At 35.1% G+C, this 27,415-nt stretch overlaps 1 protein-coding gene across 3 annotated transcripts in view; it reads right to left on the reverse strand.

The window, feature by feature from the left end:
* Positions 1-27,415, reverse strand: part of FSTL5 (follistatin-like 5) — a 302,516-nt gene that overhangs the window by 12,137 nt on the left and 262,964 nt on the right. For all 3 annotated transcript variants that reach the window (XM_009893724.1, XM_009893723.1, XM_009893722.1), the window contains 3 exons: positions 27,005-27,154; positions 20,643-20,750; positions 18,961-19,085 (listed from right to left, as the gene is read on the reverse strand). In XM_009893724.1, coding sequence (XP_009892026.1) covers positions 18,961-19,085; positions 20,643-20,750; positions 27,005-27,154 — 383 coding nt within the window. The remainder of the gene's footprint in view (positions 1-18,960; positions 19,086-20,642; positions 20,751-27,004; positions 27,155-27,415) is intronic.

Below are 27,415 nucleotides of genomic sequence, written 5' to 3' on the forward strand. Positions count from 1 at the left end.
TAAAAGATGCTAATTGCAAAATGCATTTAAAAAAAAAAAAAAAAAAATGAAGTGAAGCTTATATGGTGGAGTGCCTTATTTTCCTAATTTTAATGAAAAAAACCCACCCACCTATTTAAGAGTAGGAGATTTATGACTAAGTTAACGTTATATATTATTACTTATTCTCTTGTCTCACATTATACATTCAAGACCAGATTTTTTTAAAGTATTTTAAAGCATTTAAAATATATTTAAAATATGGGATTTGGGTCCTAATTTTATGGAACGTAAGCCTGTACATAACACAAAAACAGTGGACAGCAAATCCATGAATTTTATCACTTTTTTACAAAAATAGTTATCATCATTATCACTATCCTGTTTCTCTAACTACTGCAAAACTGTTAACCTGAAAACTCTTATTGCCAAGCTGACAAAGCAATCTATATATCAAGTCAGATTAATGCTCTACCAAAACTACTCCTCTCTATTTCATCAAAGTATCAAATCCCTCAGAGTATGAGAAATCTTTCAACAAGTGGTTTTGGAATAAGTTCCTCACAGGAACTTACCCATCATTGAGAAGTAACTTATGCCACGAAGCATGAATTATAAACTCGTATTTTAAAAGTTATGAATTTTGGAAATCTTACTGGGTATTATTGTTATAAATCCACATTACCAGTTTTTACAAGTCTTACTCTCTCTTATCACATCCAATTTGCATATTATTTTTCACAAAATTCCCATCACCAAAAATTCCATTGTTTGTGACAGGTATAAAGTGTAAAGACAAATTTTCTTTTAAAACAAATCGTCACATGGTATACAACAGTTGACTTTCACTTAGGACAAAATGTGCAAGTGCAGAGTATGTTACCACAACAGGATTTATACAGCTAGCTCCCTTTCACTGTCCAAAATACTTACTGAATCATTGTCCTTTAAGGTGATGAGCTACTTTCAAACCAAATCCAATCCCCTTGTTACTGCAGAAAAATAGTTCCTCTTGCTTTTGAAAAAGTAATGTTGACCTCTCCTATGAGGAGAGGCTAAGAGAGTTGGGGCTGTTCAGCCTGGAGAAGAGGAGGGTGCGGGGAGACCTTATTGCGGCCTTCCGGTACCTAAAGGGGGCCTACAGGAGAGCTGGGGAAGGACTTGTTACTAGGGCATGTAGTGATAGGACGAGGGGGAATGGTTTTAAACTGGAAGAGGGCAGGTTTAGATTAAACATTAGGAAGAAATTTTTCACTTTGAGAATTGTAAGGCACTGGAACAAGTTGCCCAGAGAGGCTGTTGAGGCCCCATCCCTGGAGGTGTTCAAGGCCAGGCTGGACGTGGCCTTGGGCAACCTGGTCTAGTGGGAGGTGTCCCTGCCCATGGCAGGGGGGTTGGAACTCGATGATCTTCAAGGTCCCCTCCAACCTAAACCATTCTATGATTCTATAGTTCTTCATCAAGTCTGTTCAGCATAAGTAGCTTTGACTATTGCATAGCACAATGGGAATATTTTGCTTCTGAGGAATGAACAATACCTCCTTTTCCTCTTAAATATCTCACTGTTCTTCTATGTATGTTACATCACTGTTCCTTCTATCTATGCCAAAATGCTTTGAATGTAATTAAGCAATTTAAAATGTGTACAGCTACCTGCTCTGTTTTCTGCGGGTTTGTTCCATAACAAGAAGCTAGATTTCAATAAATTAATTAAAAAAAGTCTCATAGAAATATCAGTGGTAGAATTTGTTATGTATTGGTAGTGGTAAATGAACCTGAAAACCAGAAACTTGACTGAAATCTTTAGTGACTCACCCAGTTCGATGGAAGAACAAGATGTCACACTCATGTGCGTGACTCCCCATGTTTATCCCAGTAGTACCCAAGTAAAATTTTTCCTATTTTCTCATACGGGGGAAAGGCTTAATGAGAAACTTATTCCCAACGCCAGAAGGTTGGTAATAATTGCGTGAACATCAGCAGTGCCACATTCTAATATCCCTTTCATATCTGGAAAGGGTCGACATTGTTTTCAAACCAAAATACATAGCCATTAGACAAGGAGGTTGTATATTGTCCAACCTTCTCTGAAGGCAGTTAATAAAGCCATAGGGCAAACGCTTATCTTGTGAGTTGTTGTATTTCATAGTTAATGTAATGCTGATTAAAACTGATAAGGATTCTGCTACCATTGTGTTATGACTGTGTATAGGTGTGTAACAAAAGATCCTTAAGCATCTAAGAATTCCCCTGTCTTCAGACCCTTCACTTGTCACCCAAATCCTACAGGACAGAGGGAGAGATAAGAGGGGGAAAAGCCCACATTGACACAGTGCCAAGACTGCATGAAATAGGACTCTCGCGTACCTGCAGTTTACTGAGTCCTTGTCTGCAGAGTTTTAATGGAGGTATGTATTATTTGATAAAGTAAGTGCACGTGTTACGCAACATAAACATGCATACATGTGTATGTGTATGTGTATATATAGCAGGTATATCATCTCAGTCTGCAGTTGAAATGTATATAAAAAAAAAAAAAAAAAAAGGCACTACAGCATCCCTCCTTTCATTATTTTTTCTTATAATACCAGAAATGGATGACCAAAAATCATTTTTGCCTCACATATTCTGGGCTTCAGTCCTAACGCTCCAAATGTTTTCACTGCTCCTCTCTGCACAATCCTGTGTCTTCCAAATTTGCCTATGAGGAGCCCACTGATGTTTTTTCAGGCCAAACGATATGATCCTTGAAAGTGATGGCCTATCCTTGTCCTCTCAAGGGGTAAGCATGCTCTCTACCCTTAGGATTAAACATAAACATTTTCATGACACAGTTGATGAATTGGATAGTTGAATGCTTCTATTTCAGTATCATATACCATTTAGAATAGCAGTGCTAGATCTCAGGCCACGCAGAATTAAATTTTGGGTGGTTCTGACAAGGATTTCAAATAATACATCTTAAAATTAAAAAAATACTTCAGATTAAGCACATGCATAACGAGTACACTGCCATAACGGCCAGCATTATTTTAAGTATGGTATTTTTTATAATCTGGTCTTTCCATCAGTTTATTCAAAATTTATATACAAACCAGGAAACAAAAAAATTAAAAAAAAAAAAATACATGGCTTAACCCTGTCTCTTCCAGAGTACATAGAAATATCAATCTTTTTACAGTTACATCCTCACTACTTTGAAATAAACAAACCCCCTCATATTTCTGCAGTCCTAATCAAGCACAGTTGCTTCTCTCCTCTACAATCATATCGGTAGGCAATAAGGAGGTTGAAGAATTGTCATTATGAATGTTCAGCCTCACCACAACTCCTCCCTACCCTCTCTACAGGTAGTATTCCTTTCCTGTAGACACATACATTTCTATGTATATCTGTGCATGTCTGCATACAAGTTAAACATCTAAGTTGCTATCTTTTGCCAGCAGAGATGTTGTCCATACAGCTAACAAAATCTACAGAATTTAAGATGACCAGTGCCAGAGTCCTGTAGGGGGAGAGAAAAATTGCCTTCTAGACTCCACTCTGTATAGACCAGATCTCCATCAACTATAGCAGAAGATAGACAGCTTATACTGATGGATATACACTATATTTTTGCACCTAAATCTAGGTGCCTACAACCTGAACCTCATACTCGCCATAAGCATCCTAACAGAAAGAAAGCATAATATCCAAAAACAGCCTTACAAAAATTTGCACAGATTTGGAAACCTGAAGTTTAAATGACTACCACTATATCAAGATGTAAGAGCCACAGTTATGCTTGAAATGTGGTGGTCTGTTTCTACAAGCCTTTATAGTAAGTTCAGGTATCACATAGCTGCAGAGGCTATTAAAGCTGGCCTTTGTGGCCAGAAATTAAAATGACTGCTTAGAGGAGCAGCTAGCACTGTTACAAGTGCCTGGATACAGAGAAGAATGTTGTATAAGTCTCCATGCAAAACAGAGCAAAAAGCATAGAGGATATCCCTCCCAGAATCTTCAGGGATCTCTGAAGATGGTTTTTTTTACAGCTCTCAAAGGCTAGATTTAAAAGAAAAACTTTAATTCACTTTGCTTTCCACAAAAAGGGTATTTTTCCAACCATAACTATCAACTTCAATATTTTCTCAAGGCTAGAGAGCCATCAAAAAGACAAATAAAAGCTCTTCAGAGTCTGCCTTTCATTCTAATCTTCTTAGGGTTTTGCAGAGCTCTAAGAATTGCAAGCAAATCTTATAAATGAATTTTACAAAAGCAACTTTGTTTATCGCCGTATCTTAGTGAACTACATTTTCATGTCACTGTTAAAGTAGTCTGCTAGAACTAATACCATAGTCTACGGCAAAATATCAAGACGGAATCACACCATATGACTTTTAATATCACTCATTCCAACATTGTATTTGCAAATTGTAACAAATATTTTCCAGAAGTACTAGATATAATGGAATGTGGCTAGTAATCGTGCCGTATCTACCAATTTTAAAAGTTTAGCAAATTTCCTGTTTTTAAAAGACGAATTTTAGAAGTATTTCTGTTTGTGCAGACAGGAACTATGAAAGCTGTGCAACGGAATGGTACACCACTTATGTTATGCAACTATTCACATTTTAGAGCATGGGTCCTGGGTGCATAACTCAGGAAGAAATTCAAGCCTACTGAGGTATTGTTACTTGAATTAATTATACCACAGTTAGGCCCAACTTGTCTTACCTTTATTTATTGCCTTTATAATACTGAGAGATTTATACAAGGTTATTGTGCAAAACATACTAACGCACAGGTCACAAGAGAAAAAAAATCATGAAGAACTGAAACTCAAAGCAGGACTTAGGGCAGCCCTGTATCAACAAAGCTCATTTTAATTTATTGCATTTGAAAACCTCCAGTTCATTCCATAATAATACTGCAGCTCCAGTAGCTATTCAGACTGAAGGATAATACTGAGACCTGTAGCTATAAAAATTAGTGAAGATGCAATCTTATTTTGATGGGAAGTTGCAGTCAAGTAAAGTATGAATTAATAACGGACCAGATATTCCATACTAAGTTCCAAAGTCATGTGAATTCTGACACTGCATCTTCAAAATTGTTTTTGCAAGGTATCATTTTTCCACCCTTCAGAGCAAGTTAGTTTGCATCTCCTACGCGCAAAGAATAGCGAAGCAAGATGGTACTGTGGAGCTGCCAACAAGTGGTAAATTAACAGCTTGACTTCTCTATGTTATTTCCTTCCTTTAGACAAGCCATATATATTGCTTAGTAGTGCAACTGCATTCATTACAAAAGAGGAAATATCAAAGCACTGGTTAAAAAGACAAAAAAAGAAAAGCTTACAAATTTTTTTCCTAGAAATGAGGATAAATTTTGTTATTTTTCTTTTTTAAATTAATATATTAGCATAAAACTTCATTTATTGTTGAGTTCAGAAAGACTGACAGACTAGAAGATAATAATGATGACGTAGAACCTGATGTCCTCTTTCCTTTTTGTTTCTGGCACTACACCCACAGATTACCCTCATGAAGTCAACAGACATTTTTTAAAGAGATCTGAGATCAAACACAAAGGAAATTGTTCTCAACACAGAAAGCAAGTAAAAGAGAAGAGAATTAGATGAGCAACAGTCAAAATTATCCGCACAAGAAGTAAATGGCAGTATTGTTGTAAAAAAGAGAAGTGTTTTAACCTGTATAACTTAATTGAAGAAAATAATAGTAAACATTATCTACTTTATCCTGAATGATAAACATTTGTGTTTAAAGCCACTCAACATTCTATACATTAGGGACCATTTTTTCAAATTCATGCAAAAAAATCAACCCAGGCAGATAAAGCTCTATTACTACAAAGTTTGATCAAATCTACTGACCAAAAGGTTTCTGAGACTCAAAGTAAATTCCATTAACTGCCCATGAACAGTCTGTTAGAGGATTCGGGTAGACCCTGATCCTGTTAAAAGCTTCTAATCTGTCAACATGGGAAAGTATTAGCATTTAAAAAAAATTCTAAAATAGAAGTGTATTATATACAAAACATTTTTTTCTGATGAAATGAAGTTACCCACAGTAGCCCTGGAGAAGGAATTATTAACAATTAAGGAAAGGAAAAAGGAAAACTGGTCTAAATTGTTTTCTTAGCTGTGTAGCTTAATTGCCTTCACTGGTCCCTTAAGAGTTCGTCACCAGCACAACAAAAAACCCATGCATTTTTCCCTCTAACTAAGGATTTTCTAAGAACTTAAGACACAACACCGCAACCATAATTTCCTTTGTTAAAATTATTCTTCACTTTATATCCATACACAGATGATTCTAAGGAAGGTTGTTTACACTGATTGATTTTACTTCAGAGGCCTTGCATTCCTACCATTTAAATAATAATACAATTAATTTTCCTTAATTAATTATAAAATACAGCATTTCTTTGTTATTGCCATTTACTAGTGTATTGCACAAATAAAGTATTTACCTGTAGATAAAAACATTTTTCATTTTGGAAGTGTTTCTGGTTTCAAAAGCTGTCAGCATTGCAAGGGCATACCAGGCTTCCCCTCAGGAGTTAGAAAATTATTGTTGCCTAGAACAGTTCATTTCTGGCAGGTTGCTGAGAAAAGACCTTTCTTTAATTTCTGTAGTCCAGAAATGGTTGTTTGATGATAACAAAAGGCTAAGCGGATGTCTGGGTTTGAGGATATGTTTTTGCCTGGTAGCTGCTGCTCATCAGCACAAATGGTGCCTTTCTTTCAGGTACTGTAACAGTCTTTGACCTTTGAAGTTTGTTTTCCTAATCTTGTTCCTGGTGCTCTTTACAAAATTAAGAACACTTGCTTCATATTCTTGTTTTGAATCAGAGCAGGCTTTTTTTTTCTTCTTCCTTGGTATTTGTATACAACAGCATTGAGCACAAAGCATCTTCCTATCTGAGGACATATTTACATCTTGGAGAACATCTTGATAATTCTCTATTTTTGTAAGTGTTTGTGTATGTGAACATATATATTCACACACACATATCTGTAAAAGATTTTTGTCTTCTTCACCAATTTTGTTTATTTATTTGTTGCAATTACTGTAAATGAAATATTTAAAAATCCCTCCTAAAAAAGACAGAAATAACTTTTGGAGCAGTAATGTGTGACTGTGACAATGTACCTGGGAAATATTAACATAGTAGTCCTAAGAAATAGGAACAGGGAAAAAAATTGGTCAAAAAAAAAAGAAAATTAAAAAACCCAGAACAAAAAGTTGTGTGGTCACTGTTATAGAAAATGAGTAATTTTAGTGTAAAACTAGATTATTGTTATCAGTTCTGTTAGATGAATGAAAAGGTCAGTTCTGATGAAGAATGGAATTTGATGGCAGGCCTCACTTTCTAAGTGTTGACTCTTTTGTTATACTCTTGCTTGGGAAGAACTTCTGGGTTTTGAAAACTTCAAGTTTCTGAGTTCTTATGGACTTGCACATTAAATATCTCATCTGTACCTTTCCAATTAGAAGAAAAAATTGTCAATATAGTAACAGGAAATCTCTGAAATTTATAAATTATGTGGGAGGAAAGAGGAAAATTAATAAACATATATAACTTGCTTTCAATGAAAATCAATACTATTTTTATTCTTAATTGTGGATGTGGATTTAGGAAAACCTTTTAAGGATAAAAAATGGATGCCAGGAGAAGTCTATTCCATCAGAAATCATATACGCTTCACAAGTTTACTTGATAATATTGTTACATAAAAATAGGTCTTCATAGATTAATTCAGAAAGGAACTTAATATTAATGAAACCAACATTTTTAGATCTATGGGAGCAGATTCTCTTAGTAATGATGAGATCCTTGACAGATCCTAAAATGTATTGAAATAGAAGAGGGTTGGATAAAGCAAAGGCTGAGAGGGGAAAATCCCACAGAAGGCCTGCTGTACTTCACAGAGGTGATAACAACTGCTGAACATCCCCTGAGAGATCTGACTGAAAGGGAAGTAATCTTTATAGTAAGTATTCCAAGATTTCAGAGACTGATATTTACAGATTTGCTCTGGAAGTACTGAAGATCTTTATTCTATTTTGCTATTGCTTTGGACATACCTCGTAGAAGCAAACATGTTTTCTCTATTTCCATTCTCAGCCAGGGAATTCAGTGTAGAGAGGATTAAGTCGGATGGCTGAGACCCCACAGTCACTGATGGCCAAACATACTAAAATGATCCTTTCTTTCTCTCTTTCGTTTTCTCTCTCAGCACATACTATTATTTGGAAAAATAACGATATCAAGAACTTCAAGACAGCCATGCAAGACAGAAGGTAAGAAACAATTTCTACAAGGGCTTGAAGGAATCCTGACAAGTGCTATGTTCGTGGAATAAAGGGATCTCCTCAAATTAAGCTTTGTGCTCAGAGCTTGAATTTGAACAGAAACGTTTCCATTGCTAGACAATAAGCAACAGAGACAGAATGTTATAAAACAAATATTTTTTTAGCATTAGTAAGCTTTCAGTAATGGACAATAATGGAAGCATAGTTTCTGAGTTTATCCTACATCATATTTAATAAGATTAGCTCTGGACTCTGAAAAATGAGCATGACTAATTCAATGCTGATGGGCGAAAGTAAATGACATTGTAAGTACCATCAACAAAATCCTCATTCATATTGAGATAGTTTTCATTCGGACACAAAAGTCACAAGTGATACAATCTTTCAAACACTTATTTGTGGGAGAGACTCTATGCAAATTGTCTTTTGTAACTCAGCTGGGTAAATCATGTAAGTGCTTACAAGAGAAAGTTCAGAATTTCTTAACTAAAATCCCATATCAATAACAATAACAGTATAAAGCTGGAAATCCTTTTAAAATTATATTAATATTCGTGATTTCTATTTTTGTTTCTTTTCTTTTCATATGAAGATTTTTAAGATTTTACTTGCAGAGCATTTAAGTCATATCTCACTAGAGATCCAGAGGAGGGAAATGGACTGTCATCCCAAATTCATGTTGAAGAATATCTTCAAATGACCCATGTATAAAGAACAACAAGGAAAATTTCCCCATAGCTGACCAGATATTTCGCTGGCTTTTTCAGTCCTTTTTTCAGATCTCGCTGGAAAAGCTGATTTCTTTTAATATGTCACACATAGCCCAGGACTTCTGACCCACATTTAGTGTACATTTGCACAGGGTAGGGATAAATCCTGAATTTTAAGGGTACTACTGATGTGGGAGTCTACGAATTGTCTGAGGGCTCTCTTGTGGAACACTTGCAATATGTATATACAATACACTTCTTAATTATTGCAAATTGTTGTCAAATAATTACAGTGTTCACAAGGATATAATTCAAGAAATTTTAGGACAAAGGAATGCACATTAATTTCTAGGGTTTTATAATCCAGGAATATATGAAACGATTTGTATTATATCATAAAGGAACTTATTCTCAACAAAAGTATATTTGTAGGGTTGAAAGCAAATGTGTTTTTCTTTCTTGTACCTTGTAGGGAAGGAAAGCTAACAATTTAATAAGAAAAAAAAAAATCACTTCATTTTTAAAGCAATAAAAATCAAAGAAAGGGCTAGCTACACAGAAACAATGAACAAAAGACATTCCTAAAGATGGTCCTAAACGTCACTACAAGGTAGGATATGATTAAGAAGATCTGGCACTCCAGATAATGTGGTAACATCAAGGTAGGCAGATGTCATATGGAATGCACAGCCAAATTTATATATGCCAAAAGAAATAGTGAGCACTAGTAGAAAATGAATAATGAGGTAGAGATAAGGACTACAAAGGTGATAAATTACATATGTCAAAACAGTCTCAAAAGATCTTTTTCTTAATTCCAAAAATGAAGTTCACATACTGTTATAGTTGGGGATATGTGAATATTCAAAAGAACAAATACTGAACTTTACCACAATTCCTTTCTCTCCCCCCCTTTTTTTTAACTAGTGACCCAAATTAAGAAAATACAAGACTGAACAAAAAAATAATTTTGTACTTAAAAAAATATGATAAAATATGATTTTTGGCACATAAAAGCACCAGAGATTACATTTGTATTGAAAATGCAAGATTATAATGGGAAAAAAATATCAGGCACATCGTGGTAAGTTGCTGTGTTCCAATTTGTAGATAATATGGGAGGTGGCGGTTGGTGGTGGTGTTCTGTTAAGATGGAAGTTGGTATATTTTATGCACAAAAAAATGCTGCACGCTGACAGTTGGGAACCCATGGAAGGAATACAGACAAAACAGTCTATCGTGTAGATTTGGAGGTTTCCTTAAAGTCTTTGATTCATATGATCACACAAGCATTTCAGTTTTAATAAAAATTAAAAGAGAGGTTTGTAATATAACATCAAATAGGAAAGCTTAAATGTAATGAATAAATGTAAATTATTCTAAATGCTTAAAAATAGACATGTACAAATGAAAACTTCCAAACAAATATTCACTATTCCAAAGTCACAGATTTAAACCACAGCACCATTCCAGCTGCTATCAAGAAAATTAACTCCATCCAAGCCAGACCCAGCACAATTCTTTTAAATAATTGTACTCTGGTAGTTTATCAGCAAACATATAGGAAAATGGTTAATTGCATAATTTTAAGATTGCCTTAAAGCTAATAAATGCATCTTTATAATTTGGTTTATTTGAAAAACCAATGAGTAATTAGGCAGCAGTAAGACAAGGTAACTTCTAATCACTGGATACAACAAATTACGTGCCATAATTGCAGGGATTAGTTTCTTCTTATAGTTGATTACATCTTTATACATTTCATTATGTCATGTATTTTCACATACTGATACATACTGAATTCTTAAAGGCAGACAGGTACTAGGAGACAGGTACAACAGTTGTTTATTTATAGCAATGGTTGGTTTGGCCACTTCAGATGGACAGATCATATTACCCCAGAGGTAAATATTCCTGTAATGACTTCTGCACATGCAAAAGGGAAAAACTTACAGTGTAAAAAACATTTACGGTTTAGCAAAACTCCCCTTCGCTTTAATAAAGCCGAGTAGATTTATTTAAGTGAGGTTCTGGCCATTTCCTGAACTAAAAGGGAAAGACAAATAGAACATAAGGAATTTTCCTTTACTGATGCTATGGTTTTACAGTGCTACAAAGGCTGACTGCAATCTCATGTTTTAGGTAACATTTGAAGGGAATAGCTAAATAGCCACACTGAAGTGGAAATGTTTTTTGATAGTCTTTTTTTTTTTCTGTTGATAGCTGGCACTTTCAGTTTGAGAGCTTTGTGAAGTTTTACTCAAGCTACCTAAGAGGAAAAGATTTGGAGCATGAGTTGAATAAATTGGTCAAGCAGCATTTGTATTGTATTGTCAGCTGACATGGGAAAAGGCATGCAGGATAACTGATGCCAGAAACAAGATAGTTTTCAAGACTGATTCCTTATATATATGTGTGTGTACATATGTAGATGTATATTCCAAGGTTAACAATCACAGATTTCAGGGCATTGTAAGAAAAGTTTTTATTTTAGCTAAATTTAAACAAGCGATTAATTAAATATCGTAACACTGAGCTGAAAGTTAACTTTAAAATTCAAAATATTTTCTCCATGAATTCCAAAATGACCTGGATTAAACAATGTCATATATACCATCAGAACATCAGGCCTTTGCCAGATTTCCGTGACAGCAAATCTTAACTGTGTTTATGGAGTGCTGGCAGTTACTTCATGATTTCTGTAGGTGCTTTTCCATAGACACAGTTGGGAATCCTTATTGCCTAGATAATTTTAAAGCCTGAAAACACTGGTCCTTTTGAGTTAGAATGTAAGAGCGAAGAGTCTCCTCTCTCTGAAGGAGAATACAGATCAAGAGTAAGTACAGGCACACGGCATATCTTCTATGTACATAAAGGACTGGGAGTTTCCTTGTTTGAAGAAATGTAGTGGCTACATTTATGGACTCGTAGCTTTTTGGGCGGGGACGTGTGAACAGAGGAGGAACACAGTGGAGAATATAGGTTTGATACACTAAAAAGTACCTGCACATTTTCTAAAGAGGCACTTATTTCAACAATAGTTGCTGTTGCCAATGGTGGTAGTTGAACAAAGTAAATTTCAGAGTGTTTAAACCACCTGAACTGAATCACTCAATCTTTCATTCTTCAAATTCCCTCTGGAACAAAGTTGTTGTAAAATCCACTATTTAAAGCAAAAAAAAGATGTAGCAAAAGAATTTTTACTGTCTCCTCTCCATCCTTCCCAGAAGTTCCTACGAGCTTCTTTTTCAAATGGAACACATCTAAGGACTGAAGGGGTCCTCCTTTTTGCGGGGGCGAATACACAGAGAGGGGAAAGAATGACTACAAGGTTTCCATTCAGCACTACTCTCCCAAAGACACAGTTTACAGAATAGGAGACTGCAGAGAGAACCCATAACCCAGGTGGACCTCCTTTGTGTGCTCTGCTACCATGTAGGATTCATCATTCATCAACACATGGAAAAACTTCTTTACGGTTAGGATGACAGAGCACTGGCACAGGCTGCCCAGGGAGGTTGTGGAGTCCCCTTCTCTGGAGATTTGCAAGACCCGCCTGGATGCAGTCCTGCGTAATTTGCTCTGGGCAATCCTGCTTGAGCAGGGGAGTTGGACTAGATGATCTCTAGAGGTCCCTTCCAACTCTGAAAATTCTGTCATTCTGTGATTCTGTGATTGATGGATTCCACAATCATTATTAGAAAATGCAGTTACTTTCTAGATCTTCTGTGTTTGCCCTGGTAATACTGAGCTGCTTTCTCCAATTCCTCAAGCTTGCAAGTTATTTCCCCTGTAGCACTACATATACTTACAGCTTGATGACTAAGAACTGTTTCAAACTTTCCACTCCCCTAATATGCCTTGTTAATTGAATTTGTAAAATATTAAATTGCCCCTTATCTTTGAACTACATCAACCCCCAAACTAATTTATCTCTTTTGTTCATGCTTTGTCTGCAGGTGACCCAGCATTTCCCCACTTCCATTGTTTGACTTGCAAACCACTGAACATAAAGTTCTTTCTGATTAGGTAGGATTTTGAAGCAAAGGAATATTTTCTGTTTGCTTATTTGCATAGAAATACTGGCAATGCTCTCTCATTCCTTCAGCTACTTCACATCCCTGTAGGGGCTTAAACTCTGGAATGAAGTGTGAATTTACTGAATCACCATCCCACCCGGGTTTCATTTAAGAAGGTTCACAGGAATGCATTGGCAGCACATTCCAATTACCTCTTAAAGAAAAGCTTCGGTTTTGGACTCTTTTTTGCAAATGAACAAGGATAATTTTCGAAAGACTGCTTTCCCTATTACCATACACAACAGAGAAATAAAAGAGAAAAAAAGCTCAAACTGAGAATATTTTAACTCTATTCAGATCCTGAGCCATCTCACTGGTGAGTTGATTGCTCACTCTTCCACTTGTTAGGTCAGGTAACTATATGACATTTAAAATACTTGCTAAAAGATTAAAACATCTAAAAAGTTAGAGTTACTCCATTACAGTGAGTTCATTTAATAGTGCTTTTGAAACATTTTACAGCAGTGTAATGATAGACCTTAATTTATTCCAATTATCTTTTGTTCACTTCGATTTACGAACAGTGGAGCTGAAATAATCAGCCTTTTTGCTCCTTAGGCTTCCAAGAATATGTTTTCATGAGTATTGTACAAGTCATCTTTTTGCAGCCATCACACATCCTAATTGCAAACGTCTATTTTTATGATAAGGAATGTTATTAGCAGACAATTAAGGATAAGACCATTGGTTGCTCTGAACTGCTTTGGCACAAAAAATAGTTCACTGAATAGAATTTTCTTCTCAGTAAATGTATAAGGCCAAATATTGAAAATATATATACTAATTTCTTAAAAGGTGCATCTACAAAAGGAATAAGCTTTGTGCACATTTTCTCAAGTAGTAACTGAAAAAGCAACCCTTGGGATTTGTACCATTTATTATGGATTAATGGATCTCATCCTGTCCACTTTTGCGGTCCCAGTGCCTGATAACTCTTCAACACAACTAGGGGGAGATTTTTTTGTCAAGCTGTGTGCATTGAAAATATGGGCATGACGGTGTACATGAAAAACAATGCTTTATATTAATTCATTCTCCTGCTATAATTCAACACATACTGGCACTTAAGTGCACATGTCAGAGGTAAAACAAAGCCAATGATGAAAGCAGGATGAGCTTTTTTCAAGATACAGAAGATGAACATATCATTTCTTCCCTTTGAAATCTTCAGACTTCCAACAGCAAGCCCGGGCACTCTTCTTTAAGGGTTCTTTCTATGAATAGTTATTACCGGTTTGTGCCTTAGCCTCTTTGTCATGGATGATTGACTAAGAAGTTTTGTGCATTGCACTACAACAAGCTGGCACAGGAAATTCATGAAAAGCCATGGGAAACTGACTTTCTCTAAACCCTAAGCCTGCATTTCAAAAGTTGTGTAGGAAACAGAAGGAATTTTATTTCCATCGTGAAAGAATGCTCAAAGGCATGAGGCAATCCCTCCCTTAGAGTCAGTAGGTGAACTAGTTTTGTCAAAAAAAAATACAAAGAAATTCTAGAATTAAGTCACCTACGCTTTTAGAGCCTTATCATGGGGTGCCAACGTGATCTATCTGCAGCTGAGGGTCTCTACAAACAGGGATTTGCTATCTGGAAACATCAGTGGGGTACTCTACACGTTATTAGGGACGTAATTAGCAGATGTTTACGAAAACGAAAATATATTTTCTCTATTTTAAACATATATCTTTATAAATGGTTAGCAGTTACAAAAGAATTGCAGCCAAAATATTGCTTGATTGTTATTGTGTTTGACTGCACGAAACTGATTCTCCATCTCAGCAGTGGAAGGGAATAGTTTGACTGGAACATAAAAGAGAGGGAGACACCTTCCCACCTCCACCCCCCCCCAAACTAACTGATGGTACTGGACCTACCACATCTCTCATCCCAAAATTATAAAGCTTTTTTTCTTGTCCTCTCTGTATACATATCAACTATTCACCAATCCTAAAAGAAGATTTAAACATAACAACCTAACTGATCTATTCTTCCTCTACTTCTTTTGGCTCATGCCTGCTTAGTTTGCTTAGCTGCTGTTTCACTGATTCATCACAGTTGTTCAGAGCATGCATGTTATACTTGCTGGTTATCGAACCAAAAGTTATTTGCCCTAACTCCTGCTGTACTGTAAGAATACCCAAACTTCAACTCAGTCTGCAATAGGAAAATTCTGGGAAACCATTTTTTTTTTTCTTGAGATCAATTATTGTTTACCTCAGAGGAAAATTTTTAGTACCACTTCAAATGTCTGATCTGGGGGAAGCGCATCCTAAATTATCTGTTGCCCAAGAGAGCACTAAAATGTGTGGAGTTTTCTTTTTTTTTAATAATGGGCAGCCCATTTCCATTTTCATACATAAAAATAACCCACCTAGGTAAAGCAAGTGCGTAGCTCCATCACTTAAATAAATTTAATTTTGTGTAAGTTTTAAATACATACATACCTATTATTACCAATTAACATTTTTGATGGTATTAAAAAGAAAAAAATAATGACCCACCATAGCTTTAAATTATACAGCCTTATTTCTGTTCCTACATGTCAACAAGCCTACCTATCTTTACATTCTGTCCCTTATTCTTTACAGTCATTAAAGAATAACTGATTGGACAGAATATGCAGTAGATGGTAATACACTGTAGATGGTAGTGGATTGTTTCTGTTAACTGTATTATGAAATCTAATTCATACTTTTAAGTGGTACGCCGTTTTTTCCTTAGAAATGCCTTTATTCAGACAGAAAGTTTGGTTCTGGACCCTAATCTGGTAAGCCATGCACACTCTGTCTTCTGCTCAATCATTCAAAATTTTAGTTTACAGGTGACAAATGCACCTAACTACGGAAAGCTTTCCTTTTTCTGGCAGGGGCTGGCGTTGTGTGGTCACAAGGAACTGACTTCTAACAAAGAGTAAACAGGGCCTTTGAACAGTTAACTATACCAGCTAACTCAGCCAGTGGGGTTATTTCCCTTGTAGCTGTTTTTCGCTATTCACGCTCATAAAATGCTTCTCTGGTTGGTATATACACCAAAGAATAATAAGCTCAAGCTTTATGTTTGTTTTCTAACATCCTTAACAAACACATGCTGTTATTGAGCATTTTCGTTGTTGACTGGTGACAAGTTAGATTTAATAGGCAGTTTTTCCTACTTCACTACTAATTTGATAAATGCAGTTAATTTAAAACCTTTCCTGACACCCTGCTCACATAATCCATTTTTCTTTAAACAACAAAAAAAAAATCAAAGTACTTAAAGGCCGGACATTTTATGTAAGGCAAATTATTTAATGACTGACTAACTTCACATAAACAGCTCTTCAAAGAATACATAAAAAATAAAAATACAGTATTTGTCTACATAATGTGGTTTGTTTTTTTTTTCTTTTCTAGAAAAGGCACTCAGAATTAGGTAGCATTTTAGAAAACTAAAATAAGATTCTTTGCATTTCAAGTAAGCTCATGAGTAGGTAAAACCAGTTAATTCCTGTTGAACCGATTTTGTTGGTTAAAACCCCTAAATCTATGGTTCTAGAATTTGAGAAACTACTGCAGGCTTTTTGTCAGATTTCAGAACTTTTCTTTTGGTCTTGATCTGGCATGTGAAGCCAAACAAAAAAAAAGCAAAAGCAAAAGTCACCACAAGATAATCATACTAGTCCTGACCTGATGTACATGTTTATTATACATCTGCGCTCACTTGTCCAACTTTATTCTGTCAGTGTTTGAATTTCAAATTCCTTTTTTTTTATTTCTGTGGGTTATCTTTTATTCTTTAATTCTCTTTTCTCCTAAGTTGCATATAGGACAGGTGAAATGACTTATCAGCTGAAGGTAGCTGTGACTCACCACACAAAGCAGAAAGTGCCTACTTGACTTATTTAGGCAAAATCTCAATTTAAAATTGTTTGAGTTAGACAAGTTCCTCCCTAGCTTCAGACTGGGCCTATTTTATCTTTTCCCAATCTTGTTTCCCCTCCTTATGTGATGTTTATCCCTATCCTTCTTTTTCTCTTCCTAATTACGTGAAAATTAATGTATCTAAATCTCAGTTCTGTTGGGGTAGTACCTCTAGTACTTGGTAGCTTAAGAAGCAGTAACTTTTGTTCTCTCAAGGCATACAAGTTCCAAATGTAGCAGAACTATTTAACATTTTTCTCAGGCTGAGTGAGAGGATTGCAGATTACTTCAGGGACACAATGTGCATTTATCTATCCAATTCAAGAAATGTGGCAGTAATGGTACTTAAGAGTCAATTTACTATTCAGCTATATTAATCCACACATTCCTTTTAAAATTGCATATGGTTGATTGCTAATTTGCTTGTTAGTTAAGAGTTTTGTAGAAAATAAAAAAAAATTATCTTTTATCAACAACCTCTTTGGGAGAAGCCAAATGTTTTTTGATACAGAAGACTAGATTCATCACAGGCAAGTAGAGAGTAAATTCTGGAATCAATTGTAAAATCATGTTAAATTGCATGTTTTCACATTTAAAAGACTACCACTCACTGCAATCAGAAATTATACCTTTTTTAATGGAGATGCATATTTACATACACGATTTGAGATTTTTGCTAAAAGTGAATGATGATGTCTCATAATTGTAAGACAGTTAAGATCATCCTAATGAAAGCATTTCTATAGAAACTTGAACCTGGAGGAGCTGAATGAACAATTGAGTAAATTATTTGCAGAGGTGTTTTGAGCTGAAATAGGTCTGTGTCACCTTGCAAAGAACCCAACAGTCCTAAACATACAAAGTGCTAATACATATTAAACCAATATTCAGATGTACAAATCCTAAATTGCAGAACTTTTTAACCCCTACAGGTAGAAATGTTACAGAAAAAATATGAAAAGAAAATGGTATTTCACATTCTTACTAATCTATTTTGAGGAAGAAAAATAGATTTTCATTTAAGAGTCCTTGGGGAGATCTTGAAAACATTTCTGCTTTATGCCTATATTAAGTGTTGCCCTCTTTTTCTCACACTCTCTTTCTCTGTCCCATGTCTTTTAAAATCCAGCTGGTCACTTTGTCCCATTCTTCCATACTTAGAGCATTTCTATCACAGCCAGAACTTGTCTGTTCTTTGGACAAACACAAACACAATCCTGCATTCACTGAGAGAAATAACAAAGATCCCCAAATTTTACAGCATTTCCTGGCATAGATTACAACATGAACCATTTTAACATCTGATACTCAGCAGCCATGAAATAAGACCAATTTTATTCATGCATCTAAACAGAGTTTATGTCATGTGCTCAGTCATGGTTTGTTTTAAAAACAGAAAACCTGATGAAAAAACAGGTAGAAAGAAGTGAATGAGCAGGAGAAGCCAGTTCATAAAGAGTTAAGTTATGCTGTATCACCATTCCTTTTAAAACTCCAGAAGTGTTTCTTTTCTCATCTGTTAAGAGAATAACTACAATGCAACACACAAGTAATACAATATGGCAAATACTATATATGGCAACTGCTCTGAGCACTAGAGGAAATTAGTAAGTATTATTTACAAATTGAGATTAATGTTCCTAAACCAGGGAATTAGCTGAATATTACACTTATCAGTTCCTCAGGAAAACTCCAGACGATATTACATCTCCATTTTAACACATAGAACAATGGAACTTTCGAACATTTGGTGAGCTACAGAAGAAAAACCTCTAATAAATATGTTTATTCTGGTATCTAGCTTGTTTTTAATAAAATTTGCATTTAGTTTGTTTATGAAGAAGAAGGTGTTGCAAAGCAATATTGAAGTAGGTGGCGTGGTCTCAAATTTTCAAGGTTTTAAAATTATATTTTCTTTGGCGACAATGTTATAGTTACTTCGAAATTTAATTATAATTCAGCGAAAACTTACCTTATATGGGTAATGATGAGGGTTGTAGCCGGAATGAAAAAATCATCCACTCTGTCAAACTGATTTCCCACTGGCTGAGTATGGATTGTGTGATGAGAAACACTCCCGCTGGCTTGTGTTATCACCTACATAAAGTAACGTTATTATAAACTATGGAAATACTCTTTCAAAATTTAATCTCTATCCAAATAAATTAATAGACTATTGCCTCTGTATTCCATCTCTTGTATTATTCTTCAGTTACCAAGAAAAAAAACCACAAATGACAGTGAATAAAGCTAATCAGCATTACATTTTTCAGAAAACTGTTACATACCTGACCACTTAATCTTCATGTTTACTTTTTTTCCCACTGAGTCCATATTTATTCATTTACATTACTAAAGCCTCTAGCAGTCCTCAGTACCGACTAAGTTTTTTGTTTACCTTTTCTTTTTTTTTACACTAGGTCCTAGAGTGGGATTAAATTTCTTAAGCACTTCAGATTGAGTGAAAATATAAGATGTTATCAAATGATCCTCAGGAAGTTATGGCTATGCATACTCCCAGTTCTTGCAATCATGAGGTAATTAAACATAGCACAGACATATTTCAGAAGAGCAATTTGATTTGAGTTTACACATTCCTTAAATTGTTATGAACCAATTTTCCTCGAATCCCCAAAGCTTGGACCTTCTCTGAGGTAAATGTTTATGGGTGAATGAAAGACAATTCCATATAACAGTCACTATGATATTCAAATATATGCACTTAAGATCAGATAAAAAAAAAATGAAAATAATCGATTATCTATACTGAAAGGAAAAATGAGAGTGAAGATGATCAGTTGCTTTAAAACATGGTAAGACTGACTCAATTATTCATCTTTTGAAGAGAAGTGAAATCTAAACTCCCACAAATTACCTTGCATACTCATAATTACTAAGTCTGTAGGTGCTAAAAAGGTGTTTTCAAGTGTTACTCATTATTCTGCTTAAGCCCTGTGTTTGAACTTCTCTTATTCTTTACCTTATATATTTTAAATACATAAAGATTTCATTAAATTCTAAAGAAAAGGAAAGTAAGTTGAAATAAAAAGTAATTTTGAAATTATGACATAAAGACAATGACCATATTCTCAGGGGATTACTTTAGATAAGGAACAGAAAGTAGCGAAAAAGTAGGAATGCAAGTACAGCTTCTTGAAACGTTTCTTTAGTCACTGTCCCTAGGCTTGCCACTGCTCAGAGCCACAGGAAAAGTTAAGATTTTTATTATTTTACACCTGAAAAAAGCAGTAAGTAAAGATGGGGCTTGTCACCTCCAGAGTGATAATTTTAGTGAAATAGGAATATGCCTAAAATCTAGTTTATCCTCTAATTAGGGGGAAAAAAACATCATAAACAGCAACAGTTTGCTCTCAAAAGACTGGCAGTTACAAAACATGCTGCTGCTTTCAGCTGTACTCCTTATCCTTCTTTCAGTTTAGCATTGTCTCGCCTGAATAAGGGTGCTGAAAATAATCTCGAACTTTTTTAGCAAAGTCAGCTGTCTGAATTGTTTTCTGGTTACCTGAAATCATTTCACTACCCCTGCTGGGGTTATGATAATAACGCTTAAAGGGAAATATACAAAATGTTGCAATAACACAAAGGTTCATCTTCTCTGGATTTCCTTGCATACAATCGTTCTGATCACCTCACCTGCAAAGTTGGTGAATTCTTTTCCATGTCTCCCCAGCTCAGCACCCAGACTTGATCATGTGATTTATCGTAGTGTAGTTTCACTGGAACAGGATCTGTACTTACTGCCTGCGGCATAACAAAAATAGAAATCCTTAGTTTCTGACACATTTTCAAAAGAAAAACAGTATGTATGCTGAAGTTAAAATGATGACTGGACATGCATTTCTTGATGTTTTCAGATTGTATTTAAAAATTATGTTGTCAATTGTTGAAACTGCCCTCTGATAAATTCAAAGTTACTGAATTGCTGAACAAGTGATTTTTATTCATTATGCGCTCTAACATTTGGCATCAAAATTACCTTATACTGAAGCTATTAAGAATACAAAACCAAAGGTTTTAAATCAAGTAAAAAAAGTACGTATCTTCCTTCTCTATCATCACTCTCACTTTATACATATCAGTTTAAAAAATACACCAGTTATTAGAAAATGGCTAAAAAAGGAAGAGTATTCTTAAGCCATATACTGAAATGAATGCACGGTGTTACTACACAGTCCTGCCTAAAACCAACACAGTGTTGCTACACCCAAAGCTTTCTACCTCTGCTAAAGTGGGTATATTCTGTCAAAGTTGGAAAGATTGTTTTCATATGTTTCTGTTCAATGTTCCAATTACAGTTGCTACTTTTGGTAGACTTGTGATCAGAACCTAAGTGTTTTCCCTACACCCTTGAGCACCGTCCTCGGGAGACCATAAACCTCTTGGACAGTTGAGCTCTACACTTCCTTTGTTATGAGAAGAACTGAAAACTTCAGAGGTATGAAATGGGAGGACAACATGTTTGATTAAGAGACATTCTGCACAAGGTAAACAACTGGGGGGATTACTTTTCTATTTTCATCATTAAAGCAGAAAAAATAAGCAGAAATTGTTTTTTAGTCTCACCATTACAGAACTGTAAAGCACAGCTTGTTTATCGGTTTGTCAAGGAGAGTACCAGCTGGCTAATTAAGTGAACCTAATTTAAACTAATGATGTAGATCCTCAAGATAATGCACTAATGGCTGGCTGAGACTGATGATGATACTTAACTGTACTCCTGAGGTACTGCAAGCCACAGCTTCATCTAGGCAGAATTTGTTTTTTCTTTTGAAAATGGAAAATGAAGCCAGGTTGCTCACCGGCTCATTTAAAATCAGAAAGATGACCCTTGAAAAAGGTCATTCATGTTTGATAACGTTTTCTCTGCTGCAGGCTAGAAGACAAGTTGTCTAAAATAACACTTGGGCTGTTGTATAACTAATTTGTTCAGGTGCATCAAATTTCCTTTTGGCTTCCCCAGACAAGAGGTCTGACCCATATGTATTCTGCTGAATGAGTGCCAGCGCCGTTCAGGGTCTGGGCCGTGGCACTGACAGGAGAAGGAGAAGGAACTGCCGGCGGAGTCAAGCACAGGTAACGCAGCTCCCAAGAGAGGAGCCAGCAGCAGAAAGGAGCTGAGAGTCCTGGCAGCAGGTTCACAGCTGCTTCTAGGCAGCACGGCGCGGACTCAACGATGATGAACCCAGTTGACTTCAGTGTGGTTCTAAGTCATCCCAGTTAACGCTGTGCTGCTAAGTGATACTGGACAGTTGCAGGTGGCAGTGCTTGCTTTCAAGAATTTACAAATGAAAGCAAACACTCCTCTTAACTTTATAATGAGAATCACCTGGCTAAATCAAAAAGTCTACATATATCTCTCTAAAGATACACCATCCGTGTTTCCAATACATTTCAATTTAGTCTGCTTTAGAATCTTCTCTAAGTACTTATTTTCATAAATATATTTGTCATAGAAATAAATCATCCTAAAATCTAGTTGTTGCATGTGTGCACCTGTACACACATCTTTTAAGGTAACTTTCACAGCAAAAAGGAATAATTGTAACATACATAGTAATACTTAGAGAAAATATTATAATAAGTAAAACCAAATCAACATCATTTTTACACGGAAAACAGCATAGTTACAGAATGTACAGCCCCTTCAAACATGATTTGAGTTGTCTATAGGTTTTTTTTGCATCTTGACAGAATTTTTATTAGAATGCTGCTCACTTTCAAAATATGAAGTTTTTCTCCACATTTGTTCCTGCACCAGAGTATGCATTTTTGGTTTTATGGAGCAGCCAGGTGGTTTCTTCTTTAAGATGTAGACCAGAAATAGTTAAAATGTAAATAATATCCTCTGTATTAATATGACACTTAGAGAAAAGGAAGGTCTAGTAAGCAAAATGCTTTCATTTATGAACAGCTTAGTATCTATTTTCCAAATATCAATTACATTTTGATGGTTTTTTCTGTGCTGGGCAATACTGTAAGTAATGAAAATAGACTGATCTGACAGAAATTAAACTCCCTTCCTTGCCTCCTGTTTGTATGAGTGTTTGTGTATGTGCATATGATATGAGTAGTGCAGCATTTAATGGTTAGAAAAATTCTTGTTGCTTGCAAAACTCATAACCAAAAATAAGTGCTTATTGTTAAAAGGCAACAAAGACAGGGCCATGCTTGTTATAAGAAATGCTGAACAAAGTATCTCTTGACTTGTCACTAAGTTCCAAATTAGCCTTACTTCAATTCTAAAAGCCATCGTTGAATCAGCAGTGGTTTTATTTTATTTTTTTTATAGTCTTAAACTATGTGTAAAAGATCATATAGGCTTTGTGCTTTCATGATATATTTGGTTTGTTTGCAACTATTTTTACTTGTCTCTTTTTTTTTTTTTTTTTTTTTTTAAGTCTGTTTTGAATATCAGCATGCTTAAGCTGGACACAGAGCAAGTCCTGTAGTACTTTTCCCATGTATTTGGCTGAGTGTATCCTAGGAAATAATATTCAGGTCAGTAACAAATAGCAGAAATTCTGCTCAGGTGCCCAAAAATGACAGTAACACATTTAGTTTAATTTACTTGTCTGGTTCACCTGTTATCCCTTAGCCATATTGTCTTACCAAATGTCTGTATTAAGTATGGTGAAATGGGAAGACAATATATATCATTAATATCTAAACACCCTAGAACCATTAAAACCGAGACTTTCCTTCCTGCAAAAGGTTTCCGCAGATGGGATAAATTTCATTCCATACTTCCCTAAGTACACAATCTGGACACTATTAAAGTAATTGAAAAGCAATGCTATTCTATCCGTCAAAATAAAATTTCTTTGAAAATGAAAGCAATGAAAGTGTTTTTGTTTTTGTTTTTTTTTCCTGGACTAGCATGAAGGCTTGTGCAGTATCCAGTTTTAGCTCAATATATTTGCTGAGGAGTGCAGACTTCGTGCACCAAGCTGTGTGTACCACCTACGCATCCCGTACGTCTGGTTTTCAGCTCATTACAGAAACTTGAATATTTATGTGATACAACAGTAACCTATCTAACTCTGCCCAAAAACTGCAGAATCATTTTACATATTTCTGAATTTTACTTTTTAATTAACATACGTCATTGTGGTAAGTATCTCTAAACATCCAGCTAATGGTAAAGTACATAGTAAAATAATAACTAATGTAACTGAAGGCAAATTGGGAGAGTCCACAAATCAAACTATTCCATAAAACATAAGTTTAAAAGAACCTCCAACTTTGCAAATATTTTTCAGTAAGCTCAAAAGGCATAATATGCTCTTGCCACTGAAGTCTAAATGCTAATAAATGCAATTAAATTGGTATTTCATCCATCATGTGTAGGAAAGCAAGATGACATATGAATGTCAGCCAGAGACTAGGGAAACCTTTGCCAGAGATTCCAGTCCTTCAAATCTGTGGATTGCAGTAAGATTATGTATTTTTAGTCTCCCTTCCTGAAGAAATATATTGAATTGGTTGAAAAAAAGGTGTTGTTTTCAGAAAACAAAAATTCATTATCCCCTGTTCACCTCTACTTTGATATGCAAAAGTCCATTTAACTAAAAAAAAAAATTAAAGAACAAAAAAAGTAATAACTTTTTATTATTAACTTTTTGAATAAAACATTTTATCAGTCCTTGTCACCATTTGGATAGGTCAGGTTTTGAGGAAGCTATGTCTACTGAGCCAGCTGACATAGAATACAGAAGGCAGAAAATGCAGATGCTTAAAGAATGAAAACTTATCAAAACTGAAATTATTTGTCAAGTTAATGTAATTTTAAAATTGCAGTTTTGCTATGTATTTTTAAATTTTACATTAATATAAATAATAAATCTGTATACTACTATCATAGAATCATTTGGGTTAGAAGCGATCTTTAAAGGTCATCTAGTCCAAACCCCCCTGCAGTGAGCAGGGACACCTTTAACTACATAAGGTTGATCAAAGCCCCATCCAGCCTGACCTTGAATGTTTCCAGGGATGAGGCATCTACAACAGGGAATCTATTCCAGTGTTTCACCACCCTAATCATAAAAAAAATCTTCCGTATATCTAGTTTGAATCTACCGTCTTTTAGTTTAAAACCATTACCCCTTGTCCTACCGCTCCAGGCCATATTAAAAAAAATCTGTCCTCACCTTTCTTATAAGACCCCTTTAAGTATTGAAAGGCTGTAATAAGGTCTCCCTGGAGTCTAATGTATGATATATAATCTATACATTAAAGATTTTCATTCACATATCAGTGAAAAACACAAAGAGTACAAAGAAAAGCTCTAAATAATTTTATTAACAATTTAGATAAGATTTCTAATAAAGAAATAAATCCATGTTTTATTTAGCTAAAGAACATCTGTTTCCTATGAATGTGATGATACTGTAAGTAACCCTGTGGATGTTAGGCACATTTGTATGACTAAAATTTGAATCAGAACACCTAGTGTGGTGTCAAAAGCTGTTTCTCAGTTTCACATTTCCTTTCTTCTGAGAATCAGAGTAGGACTTTTAACAAGTTATTAACCAGCTCCAGAGATCTTTGACCAGGAAATAATTTTATTTCAACAAACGAAGAACCCTGCTTTTACTGTAAATTTCAAGATTTTATATGATCTATAATGTACTTAAACCCCCTCTTCTAACTACACAAACCCAACCAAAACCCAAGCCCCTTCCCTGCTGACAAGACTCTTGACAGTCCCCAACTATAATTGACTGACTTTTTTGACACTCAAAGAGCTAATCTTTGAGTGTCAAAAAAACTAATCTTTCTGGTCAAATGAGTGTCAAAAAACCTAATCTTTCTGGTCAAATGACATCATCTTGAAAGACTAAAGACCATATAATGAAATACAATCTTTTATATGTGTCTGATTAAAAAGAAAGAAAAATAATGTAATACGGTGGGAATAATAGGCAGAAACCAAGCAGCAAAAACCATGATTTTGCCTTTTCCATATGCATTGTTAACACAAACATTTTAAGACTTTAAATATTCTCTTCATATTCAGAAAATACATTTTTAGAAGTTAATGAGTTTATGGCTATTATTTTCTAAATGCATTTTCATGTCTTTAACAATTCCACAGACTACAATCTGTCCTGATGTAAATCCCCTATTTAACCTCATAGTACAATATCATTGATATCACCAAGTACATAAATGAAAGAGAGATAAGAGTACAGTGGTTGGAGAATTTGACTTGAGTGGTGGCAACTAAACATCAAATTTTTCCTCGATCCCAGTAAGACTACTGACCATTTGGAGTATATTGTGACTCTCGGGCTCTCCTGAGGGAACTGTACTGCTCCCAAAAACTACTATTCATTTTAGCATTGCCTTGTACCTTGGTCTTCCACAAATTATATGAGTGCATTAAGTCCTGTACCATAGCATGAATTTATCTCAATGAATTGTTTTGACTAAGCAGAGTATCTCCAGCCTCCCAAAGGCTGAGAAACTCATAGTACTACCTACACAGTAGAAAGGAATAGAGAAGAAGTTTGAATTCAAAGTCTCCAGTCTTGGCTATGGGTGGTGTTGGGTTTTCCACAATTACAGTAATTTCTCTGTCTAAAAGCTTACTGAGTAACAGTCCTCCACCTTCTGTAGCCAAACCTAACCCCCTGATCTTTCCTGTCAAAACTGATAGACACATTCCTGTAATAAGACCCTATTTTAATGAATTAATTTTATTTTCCAGTGAAAAATATCTGAAGCTAGAAACTTCCCAAATAATTTGTTTCCTCAACTACTTGATTAATATACCTAAGTGGTATTTTTATGTTGATACTTTCCCTCCCAATTGCTCATTGACAAGAACAGTCACTAAACACAAACTGCTGCTAAATGTCGAAAGTAGATGAGGTTTTTTTCTAGACGTTGCATTTACTCTCAAGCTAATGGCATTTTTTTTTTCAAAATATGAAGGAAAACATTACATTCTTGTGTCCAAATTAGGCAGTAATTTAAAAATGAGAAATAAATACCTGTACAACTTTCTGAGACTGTACATCAACAATAAGAACTCTGTCAAGTGTGGGCTGAGTTACGTAAATGAACTTGTCTTTTACATTAACAGCAGTTGCCCATACACACCGCTGAACAGAATCTCCATCAGCTTTGGGACAAACTTCATCCTATAGTTCAATAGAAACAGGGAAAGTGTAAGAATCAAAACAGTGAACAATGCAATAGAAAGACAAATTATCCTCTTTTTCTTATTTTTTAACTGTAAAATAAAATCTTAGAAAATTTAGGGAAGGAAAAAGGACAGACAACATTAGGACATACACTAACGTTAGTTAAACTGCATGTTGTAAGCACCACGTGATTCACAAGCACTTTAGTGTAAACCATACACCAGCTTTTTTGGATGTTTTCTAGGTGTTCAGACAGTT

This window comes from Charadrius vociferus, unplaced genomic scaffold (genome assembly GCF_000708025.1).
Source record: "Charadrius vociferus isolate BGI_N301 unplaced genomic scaffold, ASM70802v2 scaffold59, whole genome shotgun sequence".
NCBI lineage: Eukaryota > Metazoa > Chordata > Aves > Charadriiformes > Charadriidae > Charadrius > Charadrius vociferus.